The following is an 18,079-nucleotide window of genomic DNA, read 5'->3' as shown; positions in this document are numbered from 1 at the left end:
TTCATTTTCTGGAATCCTGGGAGGCTGGAGTTACTAGTAACTCCTACTAGATTTCTCATAGAAGCCCACAAGATGGCAGAGGAATCTGAGGACGAATCAAGTGAGTGGAGAAGCAGGGACTCTGGAATCCACACTGATTACCCATTTTTCAAATCAAACACAGCTAAAACTAGCTACAGCATGTTTTCATGACTACTATGACTTCATTTCTGAATGTCTAACACTAATAAAAAGTGCTGTCTCTACAAAAGAGGGACGCTAACATACTGTTGCACCTTTAATTATCTAATTGCCCCACAAGTCCAGGGCCTTATGTTACAATGCAGCTTCCCAAGTACACATAACTTTTACAATAGAAGACTTAACTAGAAAAACATTTTTTACTCCACTGTGGGGCTCAGGCTGAAAGTGAACTAAAATCTTAGATGAAGAGTTAATGACGCTTCTCTACAGTCATGTAGTCAAATATTTCCTGAGCACCCACAGTGTGTCCCAGACATGGGAGGCTGAGGAGGATCTACCTGCAATAGGCTTATGATTCAGAGATGGGAGACTGCACATACCAAAAATAGGTACAGAGAAGCTCCCTGAAGGAGCCGACATAGGATGCTGTGGCCAGAATGGTCAGGGAAGATCTACCCTAGGAGGTGACGTTTCAGTCACAAGGGCAGCCATGAAAAAGATCTAGGGTGTCTGATCAGAGGTGCACAGCAATAAAGGCAAAGGCCCCCAGACAATCTTCATACTTCTGAGAAAGAGACAAAAAAAACCCAGGATGGCTGTGGTAAAAGAAAGGGGAAAGTGAAGGGAGAGAAGGGCAGAGACACAGGCAATCTTTTAAAGTAACAGAGATGGCCTCACAAAACTTGGTTGGATATAAAGTTTCCAACTGAATGTTAGACTTGGAACTTGAATTCAGAGATTATCTGTAAATATGACTATCTCAGTTCGTGGAACAGACAGAACTCTCCCATGGCTGACTGGATCTAATCATAGGGAGGCAGCACATAGGAAAGTACTCTGTGGAGACAGACTGATACAACAGCCAGTGTAGCCCATGCTACGGAAAACCAAAAGGGTGGGCAGTGTTAGGGACATCCGCCCTGACCAGGGCAGAAACATGCCCCAGGTCACAGAAAAGTATTGTCCTACTTACAGCACAAGGACAACGTACCAGATAGCGCTACATATGGATCAACCCCCCACTTCTGTTCACCAAGCAACCCACATATGCTATTTCCTAGCAACACAAAACTTGGACAGACATACCCTGATGAGGAGACATGGCTACAAATACACACTGGCTAATGGAGAGAAAAATCTCCCACATAAAAATCAACATGTGGCTGTCTGGTGTACTTGGGCCACCAGCCTTGGACAATGTAGGTCAGATACCCCAGAACAAGACTATTCAACTGCGGGGTTCTAAAACCAAGGTTCAGAATTCAGAAAGCTAAGAATTATTAGACCCCGGATCACAGAAGATTTGCTAAATATCAATTAGCATCTTTGAGACTAATTGCATTCAATTAACACCTATTTGTTTTTCCACCAATAGAACTTTAATATAAATCCTGTGAGCTCACCCTGATTTGGTGGATGGACTTGTATTTTTCTGGTACTGACAATTCCCCAACAGACTTAATGATAGCTACTGCTTTGTTGTCATCTGACGGGTCAGAGCTGGTGCTATAGGATCCATTTTCATCACTGTCAGGCATCTCCTCCTCCTCTTCACTATAACTTTCATCCGAATTCTCATGTAAAGGAGATTCAGAATTTTCTTCCTTTTTAGGTTCATCCAATTGAAAAAGTTCTGAAAGCATGTAATTGGCTGAAGCAATAATCTTACATAAAGAAAAACAAATGTGTGTAAGTAACTATCACCAAAATTGTCTCATCATCTAAAGATAAAGCAGTTTTACTACCACATGCACAAGTTTTGGAAGGTGTCGGCAGTTAGTCTGTTTTTGCCACACAGACTGTCACACACACAGAAATGTTCCCAAAGCTAGCCTTGAGTGTGCTCTGTGAGATCCTTATGGTTGAGTTTCATTTCTGGAAATTATTCCACCCTGAGCCTTCACGGGGGACAAGCAAAAGCTTTTAAGTATTAACTAAAATGTTAGCAAATCCTACCCAAACCAAGTGAGAAATGAGAATTTTCCTTTATAAATGACTATAGCTTACCTTTAAAAGGCAATAGTTACAATATGACCTATAGCTCTAAAGGCAAAAAAACCTCACTAAATTAAAAAAGGAAAAGTCCTTCCCTGATTGCTATTAAAATCAGCACTACATATTACCATTTATCTCACTATTATTGACTAATTCTTTATTATAGACACTTAATAATCTGAACATCACTTTTTAACTTTTGCATAAATCACTCAAGTACCACTAAATACCAAAACTTCAAACAGCAATTAGACACTTAAGTCAGTAATTGTTTTGTGTCTGTAATCCCAGCTACTCAGGAGGTTGAGGAAGGAGGAAGGGGAGTTCAAGGCCAGCCTGGGCAACTTAGTGAGATCCTGCCCCCAACATTAAAAAAAACCCAAAAACACACACACACACAACTTTTTTTATTCAACAAACTATTTCTAAGTTTGGTCTTCAGGATAATCTATTTACAAACTGGATACTGCTATACTTAAACTCAGTGTGCATTTACACACACTCTCTCTAAAATTCAGTGTGTATTTTACACTGACAGCACATCTCAATTCGGATTAGGCACATTTAAGTGCTCCACAGCCACAGGCTGCAGGCACCCATGAAGGGAGGGGCGGGCTAGAGTCTGGCTAAGAGGCCTTCACTGCCCAGGCAGCAGTTCTTCATCAGATTGTTAGCACTCTGTCAGAAAGCATATGAATGTGATCTTACTTGAGGATGTCTGCTTTTGTCCAGCAATTTCACACAATTAAGAAGCAATGTTCTAATAGTCCCATAGTGTTTTTTATTTTGATTCTTCTTCATCATCATGTTACAAGCAACCCTGAAAGAGATGTTTAGATCACTTTACTCCCCCTCATCCTTCTCTACAGCGCTCAAGTCTAGGCACACTCTTGCATCTTCCCAACAGAATAAGGGCTATAAAAAACAACTAAAGATTGCACTTTACCCACCTACCCCCCAAAGGTTTATACTATGCTTTCCTAAGAAAGTTGAATGATATTTGGTACAATGTGTTTATATGTGTGACTGTGTGCCTGTCTCTCCTGTACACCCACATATATATTCATGTATATACTCACGTGTATGTAAGCATTTGTCCCACTCTGAAAACCTGAAGAGGTATTTTAAAGGCTTGGCTTGAAGAGTGTGGCTGCATACTACACTTTTACATAAGGCTACTTCAACTTAAATTTTTAAAGCACTCACTTATATAAGAGAATGGCTACTGGCATTGTGAATGGATTCTGGTATTTGTCTTCTGTTTCTTCACAAAGAGTAGTGAGATCATAGAGCTTCACTATATCGCTGCCACTGGCTAAAAAGAAAAACAAATAAACCTCATTTTATAGAAGTCACACAAACTGATCATTGTCCATTCAAAAACTAGCTTACCTTTTTTTCTTTTTAAAAAAATATTTATTTATTTTAACTAGGTATAAATGACAGAATGCATTTTGATTCATTGTACACAACTGCAGCACTTTTTTTCTCTGTACATAATGTAGCGCCTCACCATATGTATAGCCATACACGTACCTAGGGTAATAAGGTCCATCACATTCCACGTCTTTCCTGCCCATACCCCTCCCCTTCCCTTCTGCCCAAAGTTGCTCCATTTATCCCATGCCATCCCCCGCCACTCCCACCATTTTGGATCAGCATCCACTTATCAGAGAAAACATTCGGCCTTTGGTTTTTTGGGATTGGCTTACTTTGCTTAGCATGATATTCTCCAACTCCATCCATTTACCTGCAAATGCCATAATTTAATTCTCTTTTAATGCTGAGTAATATTCCATTGTATAAATATACCACAGTTTCTTTACCCGTTCATCTACTGAAGCGCATCTAGGTTGGTTCCACAGTTCAGCTATTATGAATTGAGCTGCTAAGAACATTGATGTGGCTGTGGAACTGTAGTATGTTGATTTTAAGTCCTTTGGGTATAGGCCGAAGAGTGGATAGCTGGGTCAAATGGTGATTCCATTCCAAGTTTCCAAGAAATAGCTTACCTTTAAAGAGCCAATAGGTATGTCCTTCTTTGGTACAATTGGATTTCAGAAATGACAAAATATTCTGTGCAATGTCCTTTATGACCTTAGTAGAAAAGTTAGAGTTTTCCAAATTGGGAATCTCTTCTGTCTTTATCATTTCATACTTCTGTAAAACACAGATGGGAGATTGTTTAAGAGAGAACCTGAGGCAGCAACATCTTTCCTCTTACAAAGCAACCAAACACAAATCTGCAAACAGAGACCCATGTAGCATTAAAGAGTGTAAGCCAGTGAGTTTCTTTTTCTTTTTAATATTTATTTTTTAGTTTTCAGTGGACCCAAGATCTTTATTTCATTTTTATGTGGTGCTGAGGATCGAACCCAGCGCCCCACGCATGCCAAGCAAGTGCGCTACCACTTGAGCCACATCCCCAGCCCTAAGCCAGTGATTTTCTATCTTTTCCTGCTCCAAATACCCAGGATCCAGGCCCAGTACTGATGGTGGCCTACCACTAAAGACACTCTTGAGGGGGGTCACACCAGGTCTAGAGCTTCAGGTTTAGCACTGCTTCTATTCTAACTACACAGTACTGAACACTTCCTTTCTCATTCTGCTGGCTGTCCTTCACACATACTAGGTGAGCACTCTACTGCTAAGCCACAACCCCAGGCCTTTGCTGGTTTAAATAGGGAAGGTAGTAAATGAAGGTAGACTTTACCTTACAAGCATTTTAAAAACAATATATTTCTGGCCTCCTCTACCCACCTACACACACACCAGAGTGAATGGCTCAAAGGAAGAGCATCACTTGAGATGTTTTCCTTGTAGATACTTCTCTTCCCTTGAGTTAGAGACTCGTCCTTTGGAGGGATAGAGCACAGAGATGGAGGGGGCAACAGGAATGAAGGCTGCATGGCTGGTACTACTATTATCTTTAAAGTGCCTCCATATTTCTTTCCAGGGTGTCTTCTGTGCAGATTTCCCTAAACACATCTTACCACATTTCCTGAAATACTGTAAAATCAGAAGCCCTAAAGCAACTGGATTGGGACACCAGACAAGATTGCCTAAGGTTGATTTTCATCCTCCTGAGATCATCTAAAGGCCCCAAGGTTGTTATTCCCTCCCCCCCAGAGTTCATACTGCACCACTCTGATTCCCCTCTCAAATGCCCACTCCCCTTCCACTTATATGGGGTAAGTCTCTGATGCGTGATTTTGAGATTCAATGGTGATGAACCAAACTGTACCCAGGGGGTGCTTCAATTTATCCTCTAGGCCCATCTTCTCTGAAGGTTGTAACTGCAGAATGCTCACTGAACCTCTCAAATTTCCTCAAGCTGAATGTGTGTTAAAAACACATCATTTTCCCAGACTATACCAGCCCACTGCCCCTTTCTTAGCAAGAGACACCATCATCATCCTTGTCCCAGGGCCCTGGGTTTCCATGGTCTCTTCCTCCCTTCTGTCTCACTAATGCTGTACCTACCTCTTCCCTTTCCCCTGCCTCACCACAAGCTTCTCACTAATATTGCCACTTAAGGTTATGGTGTGACAGAGGTTCTCAATCAAGGCTGCAAATCAATCACCTATAAAACTTACTGGGGGAAAAAAATAATGCACAATCCTACCAAGCCTGGCACACCGGAGGCCCAAGTGATTCTGATGAAGCCCAGGTGAAAAAAAGTTATAAAGGTTAAAAGGAAGGCTTCTGGCTGGGTGTGGTGGTACATACCTATAATCTCAGGGACTTGGGAGGCTGAGGTAGGCAGAGGGCCAATCTCAACAACTGATTAAGACCCTGTCTCAGAAAATATAAAGTGCCGGGATGATGTAGCTCAATGTTAAAGCACCGTGGGTTCATTCCCAATACCAAAAACAAGAACAAAAAAACAAAAACAAAGGAAAAAAGAAAAAAATAATAATCTTGGCAGATACAGGCTCAAACATCAGAACCACCATTTACTAGCAACATGACCTTGGGCAACTCACTTGAGCTCCTGATCCTCAATTTCCTTCCCCACCAAAAGGGAATAAAAGTACTTGAGACAGCTGAGAAGATCAAAAAGGTGATGCCCTTAACAAAGGGACTGGCAAGGAACAAATGCCATCACCACCATGCTGAGTCTCAGTACTTCCTCTGCAGCACAATGTTATGCCATTCATTAAAGTAATGCCATAGCTGGTCATCTTCTTGTCCCCAAGTCCTCCCTGCCTGTTCCATAGTATCCCAGATTAACATTCCAGCACAACAAATCTCACCTCCCAGAGGCAAAGCCTTCACTGATCCCGCATGACCAACTCCTCAGCACCGCATTCCAGGTTCCCCATTACCTGGCCAAGACTTTTTCAACTCTGTTACCTGAATCCTGTTGTTCCCTAATTGGATTTATTACCAATCCTCTCATTTACCTACTCAACTCTTCTCAAATCCAAGTTCTTACTTTTTGAGACACTAGCTATCTTTTGAGACCCAGTTAATAAGCCACTTTTTGCATGAAGCCTTTCTTCCAGACCCAGAGTGATCTCGCCCTTCTGACTACCCAGACCCGGTGTGTACACTTACAGTACTCGCTTCATGTCTCGTACTGTTTTCTCTGCACATCATTACTTCCCATCAGAACATAGGTAAGTAGTGATCAAACATACTCTGTTTCCCTCCAGCACTTGTAATGGGGATTAAAATTTCCCTAAATAGAAAGTGCTCAGTAAGAATTTGCTACATAGGCTACCTATCTACCTTAGGCAATTCTCACTCTAGTCTGCTCCTAGAATTTTGCATACACCGAGCAGACATTTGTGCAAGGATGAACACATCCACTGCTCTGGCATTTTCGGTTTGCCATCATGAACTTGGCACTTAAGAGTTCTATGGTTACAAATCCATGCTTAAGTAATACTTACGAACTTAAAAGTGAAAACACTCAAGTTTCAGTTAATTTACACCTATATTCCCTACCAAAATACACCTTAGTATTCACAAGCCTTAAAAACTCTGGTGAGGTACTCTCTGCACCAATCAATTTGCTTTTGAGAGGTTATTTAAAAAGTCACAGTGTATCTTACCTGTACAATTCCATTTACATGAAAACACATCACAAGCTCTGGTACATTGCATATCAAGTTGTCCAACCAATAGTCAATTCCAGTTAGCACATTGATTGGTTTGTTGTTATCCCTAAAAATATATATTTCTAGTGTTACTTGTTTTCACTGAGATGTTCCATGAGTCATCTGTGACTTATTTCCCCATGTAAGTATTTTACTCTATGCTCCCTAGATGAAAATGCCATAAATGCTTTGTTTGATGAGACACAGGCACATAGCTCAATGATGTTATATTTTCACATCTTTCCAAAAGCTGTTTCCTATTTCTAATTGGCACTAAATTTTCAGTATGAACAGAAAGATGACTGAACATACTGTTCCTTACACAATCTAAGGCAAGATTGAGCACACACAATAATGCCCAAGCAAAAATTCACACTAATATGAATACTCATGAAGCATTAAGAAGAATGCTCACAATTATTTAACAGGAAATTAGCAAAATATCTCCTTAACCAATAAATTTTCTTGTATTCTCACAGGTTGCAGATTGACACATAAGAATAAGCCAGTACAACAGACCTCTGGCTCTATTCAATTAGGTCTAGAATGAGAGCTTAGCTATGGGGCTTTCAGCATTTACCATTTCAAATGGCATGGGAACAAGGGAGGTGAGAAAATCTAGGGAAAAAAGAGGCTACCCAGACAAATAAGGAAAAGCAAAAGGAACACTAAATCTAAAGGAAGCATTTAAAAAACATAAGCACAAGAGGGGCGTGGTGCCGTTTACCTGAGACGTAAGCTGACCGCTGGATACCTGCCTCCACCAAAGATGGGCATGTTGGATCCCACCAACATGTGGATGTCTTCAAATGTCCACAGGATATTCCGAACAAAATCATTTTTAAGACCCTTTGATTTAAAAATGGAGAGATTATAATAAACAAAAGATCCACAGTATCCCCCATGATCCACAGAAAGACCAGAAAAAAGAAAAAAGAAGATAGAGTAAGTTCCCAGAGCTATAAGATCAGAGAGATGTGTACTAGGAATTCTCAGGATCAAGTGGATTTTTTTCCCTATCAATTCCAATTGATACTAGTTTTTGGATGACGAAGTGGACCGTGGACTAGGTGTCTTGACTTGGCCATGTGGAAAGCATACCTGACTGTTCTCCCCGTCATTGAATAAAGTAGTCAGGTTTTGTTCTTTGGGTGCTGAGGCCACATGCCCCACTATGTATGAGGGCTCAAGAGGCTCACTTCCCTGTGAAAAGTGCAAGGATAAGGAGTGATTCTGCTGCCAACACTTCTTAAAATTGACCCATTTTTAAAGAGTATTACCTAAAAACTGAAGCACTCATCTCAAGTCTACCTTTGTAAATTAAGCCAATACAGTTTTCATTCCCTCATTTTTTTAGTAACATTGATTACTACTGCTCTTTTGGGTTACCCCATCTCTACTCAATAGAAAATTCTAAATATCTCAGTCATAATTTGAGAGTTCTGTCATCCAGACAGTCTCTAGTTTAATATGTCCTACATGAGCTTCACAGAATTCCAATCCTGGACACCCACTGAAATCTTATCAGAGTCAGGTTGGAAAAAAATGCTACTTACCATTTTATACTTGCTTTTGAGAGTGACAATGTTTATTGTTCAAAGACTATAAAATGGTCTTGCTATAGAAATCTACTTCATCCTTATATAATCCAAGGTTTAAGCCAAACATAGTCAATCTCACAATACTTTTTGTTCTTAACATATTCTATGGAATGCATTTTGCATTCTTCAGTTTTTCAACCATTAGGACAGTTGGTATTAAGAAATACTACTTTAAGCTTAATTTAATGTCAGTGTTCTACTTGACCCCAAGATGGACATGTGTATGTGCTGCTTATTCCATGAAGATCCATCCTACTCCTCATCTATGTGTGTGCCTGTGCAGTGGGCACAATTCAAGTCAGGGGAGACTGCCAGCATCATTGCCATCTTGTTTTCTCCCTCAGGAGTCCTACGAGGACATCGAACTCCTCAATCATTTGTTTATATAGACACATGATCAAGCTATGGGGTCAGTTCCCAAAATTATAATTATGAGGTAGCTTCAGAGGGGTTTTAGACTATGATAGGCTCAACGGTCTCAAAAAAGTTTTGGCTCCAAGGCTATACCACAGACACCCAAGTAACCTCTGTAACTGCTAAACAAAGGCCTCAACCTAGTGGTTTTAGTTGTGAGAACAAGAATTAAAGAGGCGACAGCTTGCAAACAGATCTCCAAATTTTGAAATTCACTTCAATCTGCTTCTAGAGCCCTCCTAAACGGGTGGCATTTAGGGACACGGTGGAGTGCTGCTGTAAGAACAGGTCTCTGAGATCAGAAAAGATGTGTATGGAAACCCTAGCCTAGACTTCACCAGCTGTGTGACCAAAGAAAATCATCTCCTGCTTATAAGCTTTCAATAACAGATTTGTAAAATGATATCATTGATACTCACTGCATATGCAACTCCACAGGTGAAAATAAATTTATACAAACATATATTAAAGTTCATGGCCTTTGGGGCACTAAGTAAATGCTGGTCTGCTTCTGGCACATGCAAGTCTACAGATTCTTAAAAATCTCTTTTAAGATTCTGCACAATAACTCCTAATCAAGGTAAGGACACAAGAAAAAGGTTAGCAGAAGGACAATGGGCAGCAGCAGAGCAATATTTCTATTATTTGGTCATTTTTGTAAGGTATAGGCTTTGGAAACAAGGAATACTAGATGAATTTTAAAAAAATCTTTGGTGACATATAATCACATATAATAAAGTATAAAAACCAGAGAATTCAGAATAATAAGTACAGCTAGGCCTGGTGTGCATGCCTGTAATCCCAGCAGCTCGGAGGCTGAGGCAGGAGGATCAGGAGTTCAAAGACAGACTTGACAAAAGCAAGGCACTTAGCAACTCAGTAAGACCCTGTCTCTTAACAAAATAGGGCTGGGGATGTAGTTCAGTGAATGAGTGCCTCTGAGTTCAATTCCCAGTAGCTCCCTCAAAAAAAAAAAAAAAAAAAGTACAAATAAATTTAGGTTTTATTATGTTTCTGACAATGCTGAGGATTGAACCCAAGGCCTTACCATGCTAGACAAGTGCTCTACCACTGAGCTACACCCCCGCCTCTTTAATTACAAAGAAAATTACCATGTAACTATTACCCAAATCATAACATGGGACATTGTTATAGTACTTAGTACCCTAATATGTCCCTTCTCAGTCACAAAATATCCCCACCTCTTGGTGGTTACCATTGTGACCTGCATGTTAATTACTTTCAAAATTCATTGTGTTGTTTTATAGAAGGTTTTCCCACTTTAAAACCTACTATAACTAAAATCAAGTTAAACATGTTCATTCCCTATAACCCTATAATTTGTGAAGACTAAAACAATCTGGTTGAATAGTGTTCAGTTTATGGGAACACATAGCAAGAGAAAAAAAAAATTTACTAAGTTTAAGATCTTATTTTCAGCCAGGCATGGTGACACTCACTCCTATCCCAGTTACTCAGAAAGCTAAGGCAGGAGGATGGCAAATTCAAGGCCAGCTTTGGCAACTTACTGAGACTGTATCTTAAAATAAAAAATACAAAGGGCTAGGCATTAGATTAGACAAAGGGGAATGAAGGGAAGGGAGGGGAGATGGGAATAAGAAAGACAATAGAATGAATCAGACATAACTTTCCTATGTTCACATATGAATACACGACTAGTGAAACCCCACATCATGTACAACCACAAGAATGGGAAGTTATATTCCATACATGTATAATATGTCAAAATATAGTCTGCTGTCAAATATAACTAAAAAGAAAAAAATTTAAAAAGAGTGCACTCACAAAGAAATAAAAATGGGTAGGGATATAGTTTAATAGCAGAGTGCTTGCCTAGCATACAGGAGGGCAGGAGAGCCGGGGTTCAATCCCCAGTACTACACATACATACCAAAAAAAAAAAAAAAAAAAAACAAATATATATATATAAAGGAATATAGAGAGAGGGGCTAGCGATACAGTTCAGTTGGTAGAGTGCTTGCCTCGCATGCACAAGGCCCTAGGTTCAATCCCCAGAACCAAAAAAAAAAAGAAGATATAAGGAAAAAACAATAATAATATTAATATATATATATATACATACACACACACACAGTTTTTTTTTTAATCAGGTTTATCAATATCTGTTCCTAAATATACACATGCTGCCACAGTTATGTCTATGGAGTTACTTTGTTCTTTCATAGACACAACAAGGATAACAAACAATAAGAAATCAAGAATATAAAATACAAATCAGACAGCATATTCTTTCTTTTATCATTTTTAAAAGCTTTATAGCAGGAATGTGGGCTAAAACTTAGGAATTTCATTCAGAAAATCTTAAGGGATATTTTAGCTCTAACAATTTGACTAAAAGTTCTGGTAAAATAATATATACATTATGAACAGGCCTATCAGCCTCAATATTTGATAGCTTACTACATGTCTAAAGTTAAAAAATATACTTTATCACTATGCTATAAAGTATTCCTATGACTTTAAGGAGAAAAATCAGTATTGCTATATTTGTCTATAGGCTTTTTTTGGGGAACACTTCACGAATTTGTGTGTCATCTCTTGCGCTGGGGCCATGCTAATCTATTCTGTATCATTCCAATTTTTTAGTATGTGTGCAAGCACAGTAGGCTCCTTTAAAACATTTTAATATAAAAAAACTGATCTGGCTATTTGTAATAGTTCTTGTAAGTTCTACAATGAAAAACTAAAATGTATTTTTTTTCCTAATTGTGAAATAAATTGATAAACAATTTCTTATTCCATTTGTCTATTCTTTAAATGAGGTAGTTCTGTTTTCCTAATATGAGTTCATGGAAGTAGCATTTAAGTACTAACAAACCTGACTGGAAGCACTGGGGTCTTCAGAAACTGAAGAAGGCATTTCAAAGGGAGCAGGCCATGAAGCCCCTTCTGAGTCATGTGTCTGATCAGAACTTGATGATTCCTGTTGTTCTGCAGCTGAAGGGACAGGCTGAGCTGCTCCATCACCATTGATACTGCCCAAATCAGAAATTAAAAAAACAAAATAAAAACGACTTTTGACAAAGTTAACTTTATGTTACAATCTACCATTTATAAAAGATGGTGGAAGAGATGGACATCATTACCCTAAGTACATGTATGATTTCACAAATGGTGTGACTCTCCTTCGTGTACAACCAGAAGTGAAAAATTGTGCTCCGTTTGTATACTATGAAGTGTATTCTGCTGTCATGTATAACTAATTAGAATTTTTAAAAAACCCCAGACTTTGTAATCAAGTATGTATTTTCTTAACAAAAATTAAAATGAAAAATGTAAATACATCATAGTGAAAAAAAATTAATTTTACTAGCTTCAAATTAAATTTTAGATCAAAATTTACTTTTTTTAAAATATTTTTTTAGTTGTAGTTGGACACAATACCTTTATCTTATTTATTTATTTTTATGTGGTGCTGAGGATCAAATCCAGCACCTCGCACGTGAGTCACAACCCCAGCCCCTCCTTTTTCTTCTTAAGGTAAAAATAAACAAGTAGTTAAGTACCTATAATATAAAAACTTGGAAAGAATAGCCTTCTGGTACCAGTGCTCCTTGCTCTTTTTCTTCCTCTGCCACTTTTGATCTATCAGTCTTTGATAAAACTCTTTCAACCATGTCCAATCACCAGTCTGAGTAAGAAAAAAATGAAATAAATATTACACACATAGCGGAAACAATTTGGTACTATGCTATCGTTTGGATCCTGAATGTCCCCAAAGGCTCCTGTGTTGAAGGCTTGGTCCCCTGCCTGTGGCACTATTAGAAGGTGATGGAACCTTTAAGAGTGGAACCTTGTGGAAGGAAGTTAGGTCACTGGGACATACCCTTATAGAGGACATGGGGACACCAGCCCCTACTTTCCCCTCTTTGCTGCCTAGCCACCATGAGGTGAGCACTTTCCTCCATCATGTGCTCTCCAACATAATATGCTCCCTCACCATAGGACCAAAGCAAAGGAGCCAGCTGGTCATAACTGAAACCTCTGAAACCATGAGCCAAAATAAACCTTTCCTCTTTTTAAACGGAATATTTTGGGTATTTTGTCACAGTGGCTGAAAGCTAACATGTACCTATTACTCTTTTACAATCGATTCTCTGTTGAATATCATTGGCATAAGCACACTCACAAAACACGTGTATTTCTAGACTCAATTCATATTGCCTCTTTTAACTCTTTTAAGAAGCCCACATATTCCTCCCTTCCTAGGCCAGGCCAGAGAGGTAACCCTTCTCTATCTTTTCTTGAGTGCCTGAAGTATAACCTACTTTGCACTTCATTGAAATATCTACCTTTGTGTTCTTACATCAAAACTGTGAACTACTGAAGAAAACTAGGGCTATAATTTACTCACTCACATCTCCCAAAGCATTGTGTATCTGGTGCACACACAGATTGAACTTAACTACTATTTTCTCTAAAAGAATATTTTAAATGTCAGTTTAAATCACTCATTTTCCTTTATTGGAAAACACTGAAGTGATGTTAAAGAGTAGCCCTATGAACCAGCAGAACCATCAACCACTTGCTATCAGTAAACTAAAGATTAAGTATAGAACTGGAGAACAAGCCTGGAGAAACTAAAACATTGTGATTATATTTTATAAAAGTGTCCAACATTAACACAAGAAGGAAAAATAGCAGTTTATCAACACAGTTTAGAAATCAGGCTTTAAGACATTTTTCACATCGCCTAGTAACAACATTTCAGGACAATCTCTATAGTGAAGACAAAGAATTTTTTAATAATTTAAACATAATAATAATTATGTAAAAATAATAATTTCACGTATTTTTCTGAACTTTTTCTTCACTAACTTCACTCCTTTCCTTGTAAGAATCCTGGCTGTCAGCATGAACAAAATAATTTTCTTCCCCATTCTGTGTTTTCGTTTTTTTTTTAAACTGAAGTTTTCTTATCTTCAGTAAATTTTTTCAACTTTTGATTGCTGAAGTACTCAGCTTCATTTCTACTTTGGCCTTTCTCTGGAACACAATCATATTTCTAGCGCTCTTAGGATGTTAATGTTTTTCTGGATGTCTTTCACAAAGTATTACCTGAGATGATCTCATAAAGAGTTCCTGAATATCCAGCTCATCTAATAAGAGTGTCCTTCCTATGCGGTGCACCGCCATGCTTACGTGGGACTTGCTGTAGGGAATCTTCAGCAGCTTTTTTATGTTCTTAGAAAAATTAAGGAAAAATAATTTAGAAAGACCTTTTTAGAGTTATCTGTAATTTCAAATTTCAATTTCATTCATCTCAAGGTTATACAAACTGTAATTTACACAAAGAGCTACATAGAAAATAGACCTTTAAAACCAGAATCACTACACTTTATGAGTCACGCTAACATGTTAATATAAACGATGATCAAAGATTTATTTTTACAAGACAGAATTTCTCAAGGGTAAGTGCATACAGATAACACTATTGCACTGACCTAAGCTTTTAGCATATCAGAAAAAAACTGCCAACTAAAGATCAATAGAATTTACTGGAAATATGATTCTAAGTTGGTAACATGCAATATAATCCATTTCAATTACTATTATTAAAATATAGCAGTTCATATTAGTATTAATATCACTACCATTGTTTTGGGGATTGTTCCCTCCACTTTGAAGAAAGACCATGTGGTAAGGAGTAATAATTTAAAAACAAAAAAGGTATCTGAAAATCAGATAATCGTATCATTTCATCGGGAATTTCTCAAGACTGTGAAACAGAATATGTAACACCTAGTATAAAATACTCATGGAGTTCCACTTAAACAATAAGAAAACTTACTTCAGAATCAGAGACAACATCCACATCATTTCCCACAGAATCAATAAAGTCATATGCCATGCCAAAACTACCAAAGGAAAAGAGGCCACAAGTTAAAGGTGAACAGAACACCAAATATCCTTGCTTCTAGGATTCACATTTTCCACATTCTAACATCTCTGAAATCAACATGTAGTAGGTTGACTAGTGTTTCCTTTTCAGAATATATAAAATAGTGTCTCAAAATAAAAAATATCTTAAGATTTAATGAAACAGTAATAATTATAAGAAGTCATTAGGAAAGATTTAGAATAAAATACTTAGTGGGTATTTTTATTTTTGTCCTCTGAAACTCAAAAAAATCTCTTCCAAGAGAAAATTGTTTTAAGATTTTACTCTTTTTAGATAAAACAAACATTTATTATGATTTTAGTTTCTAGGATTGGACTGTTTCTAGAAAGATATCGTTAAAAAAAAATGAGATAAATGCACCTGACACCAATTTAGAAACGAGGAGAAAAAATAAGAAATGTGTGCATCCAACTCATTCCAGGTACCATATGAAATACACCTATAGTCTATAAGGTGGAGAAGTAGCAGTCAGGATACTTAGCCAGGACTGTCTAATATTGGAGCATGCTCTTACAATCTATCATATGCTCTAAGTAAATTACTTAAACTTTCTTAGCTTATTTTCTCACATGCAAAATACTTCACAGTATCTAGTTCAAAAGATTGCTATGAGCATTAAATGAGATAAACATAAAATACCTAGCACTGTGTTTCTACAGTCAATATAATTATTTAAATCATCTCATAACAATATAATCTATTAAGCTTTCTTCCAAAAGAAGATATTTGAGTCATTTCCAGGTTTTTGCTAGAATAAATGCCAGAAATAAACAATTTGAATACATAACTATTCCTTTCTGAGGCAGTAAGGACCCCACATATTAAATGGCCTACAAGAATAGAGACATAAGTACATTTTTCTCTGTAAGATGCCGGGCCATTCTCTCATTTTTAAATACCACTAGCAGAATTCTCGGGTTCAGAGTCAAAGGTGTAGGTCACCCAATATGCTGGAATTTTACATCAGGTTTTTCTAATCTACACAATATACCATAATTCAAAGAAAAACTCCAAAGAACAGATCAGACCACGGTAAGAGTTTCCTTCTCATGTACCACCCTGATTTGTTTTGTTTTCACATTCAAAAGTCAGCAAATTAGCTAAAAATAAAATGGTCAATTTTCAGTAAAAAATTCAATATATGTTAATAACATGATGCAGACATGAAAGGAACACATGAAATTGGTATCTTCATATTATTACATATTCTGCAGGGGAGAAAAAACTTTGAAAGTCAAATGTGATCTTTGGGAAAAAGAAAAAAATCCCAGCAAGTTAATGTACATCACAAATTAAACTGGAAAGTATTAAGAGTTTTAAGTGGGGTAAAGGGGTAGGTTAAAAATGCCATCTATTAATATTTACCTTGAAAACGGCTTGCTTTTCTTACTATTGCCAAGAATGGTAGTTCCTGCTGGCCCTAGTTTGGCACTCTCTCGTAACCAGTTGGCAGGTGGGAGTTTCAAGTCTGTCTTCTCTTCCAGGCGTGCAAATGCTGTTCGAGGAGGGGCGGAAGAATATTTCACCACAGCTCGGCTCTTCACTTCATTGCCTCCAAGAAATAAAGCTGATCCCTAATTAACATATTGAATGACACTATAATGAACACTCTTAGGAATGAAAATCTCAGCTTTATAAAAAGAAAACAGGAACTCACTACCTCAAGCTTCACCGGGAATGCGTGTCGCCTGTCACTAACGATACATTTTGGCACACATGATCATATTTACTAGCTCTTCTTCAATAGTTTTAGAGGAAAGGAAGACGGATGCATCAAGGAGCACGACGGCTACGGTCTTCAGCCGGGAAGCAGGCCGACCAGCCCGCCTGGTTCAATGTACTTATGTAAAACCCAGAAGCAGAGACCAGGAGACTGAAGAGCGCCCTGGGGGTCCCCGCAGGATCCCTCGACGCCGCCCCCCGGGTCCGAGAAACAGCTCGTGTCCACACTGCGCGCCGCCTACCGAGTGGTTTCGGGTGATTTCAGGGCCTCTTTGGCTAGCAGCCAGGGCCAACTGCCCGTCGGTCCCCACAGGAGCGCGGCACCGGCCCGCCCTCGGAGACCCGCCCGGCGCGGGTCCGGCGAGCCCTGGCGCACCCTCCCGCCGCCCCCCGGGCTCCGGCGCACCCGCGCCGCCGCTCGGACCCACTCTCACGCCGGGTGCTCCGGGGCGGAGATGGCGGAGCGCGCTGTGGCGGCGGCCGCCGGGGGGAAGCGAGAGGGCTGAGGCTCTCGACCTGCACGCCTGGGACGGGCAGCGGCCTCCGCTTCGCGCCTCGGAGGTGACGGGGGCGTGGAGGCGGCGCCGGAGGCTGCGGGGCCCGTGACAGCGTCCCTGGCCGCGCGGCCCGCGGAGCCCGGGCAGGTGCGGCCCCGCGGGGGACTTACCTGCGCGCAAGGTTCCTCGGAATCTCCCTGGGACAGGAGGCTCAGCCCGCCTCGAGCACCGGTCCCCGCCGGCGGAGCCTCGGCGCCGGCCTCCTTGAGGTCCTCCATCACTGCGGCCCAGGGCAGGCGCGGCCCAGCGGCAGCCGAGGGGCGGCACCGGGAACCGGGCCCACGGGCGCAGCAGCTCAGCCGACCAGGTGCAGGAGACGCTCCGCGAAGAGCGCTTCCGGCCCCTGACAGGAAGGCTTGCGGTGACGCGGCCAAGTCTCGCGATCTCTGCAACAGAGGCTCGGCCCCGCCTCCTGATGCGGAGACCGCCTCCGGGGGCGAGAGCGGCGGCGCGCCTGTCAAAGCCGCTCCGGGAGACCACTTCTCGCGGTATTTGCCGCCCAAGCTCCACCCCTCGCACGCCGCTAGTCTTTGTTGGCATAGAGTTCTTGGTGCCGGA

At 40.0% G+C, this 18,079-nt stretch overlaps 1 protein-coding gene and 1 non-coding gene across 2 annotated transcripts in view; both read right to left on the bottom strand.

Moving 5' to 3' along the window:
• The window catches only part of Edrf1 (erythroid differentiation regulatory factor 1), a 44,001-nt gene extending 26,144 nt beyond the window's left edge, over positions 1 to 17,857 (bottom strand). Inside the window, exons 1-12 of the mRNA XM_026384258.2 lie at positions 17,632 to 17,857; positions 16,608 to 16,816; positions 15,132 to 15,198; positions 14,399 to 14,524; positions 12,847 to 12,971; positions 12,159 to 12,315; positions 8,011 to 8,132; positions 7,239 to 7,350; positions 4,191 to 4,338; positions 3,385 to 3,493; positions 2,887 to 2,998; positions 1,587 to 1,847 (exon numbers count right to left, since the gene is read on the bottom strand). Coding sequence (XP_026240043.1) covers positions 1,587 to 1,847; positions 2,887 to 2,998; positions 3,385 to 3,493; positions 4,191 to 4,338; positions 7,239 to 7,350; positions 8,011 to 8,132; positions 12,159 to 12,315; positions 12,847 to 12,971; positions 14,399 to 14,524; positions 15,132 to 15,198; positions 16,608 to 16,816; positions 17,632 to 17,739 — 1,656 coding nt within the window. The 5' untranslated portion in view covers positions 17,740 to 17,857. The remainder of the gene's footprint in view (positions 1 to 1,586; positions 1,848 to 2,886; positions 2,999 to 3,384; positions 3,494 to 4,190; positions 4,339 to 7,238; positions 7,351 to 8,010; positions 8,133 to 12,158; positions 12,316 to 12,846; positions 12,972 to 14,398; positions 14,525 to 15,131; positions 15,199 to 16,607; positions 16,817 to 17,631) is intronic.
• On the bottom strand, positions 11,841 to 11,943 carry LOC113179624 (U6 spliceosomal RNA). The gene has a single exon (XR_003300373.2). It is a non-coding gene; the product is annotated as a U6 spliceosomal RNA (small nuclear RNA).
• Positions 17,858 to 18,079: the final 222 nt, after the last annotated feature.

This window comes from Urocitellus parryii, chromosome 5 (assembly GCF_045843805.1).
Source record: "Urocitellus parryii isolate mUroPar1 chromosome 5, mUroPar1.hap1, whole genome shotgun sequence".
Classification (NCBI taxonomy): domain Eukaryota; kingdom Metazoa; phylum Chordata; class Mammalia; order Rodentia; family Sciuridae; genus Urocitellus; species Urocitellus parryii.
This window is presented reverse-complemented; position numbering and strand designations above follow the sequence as displayed.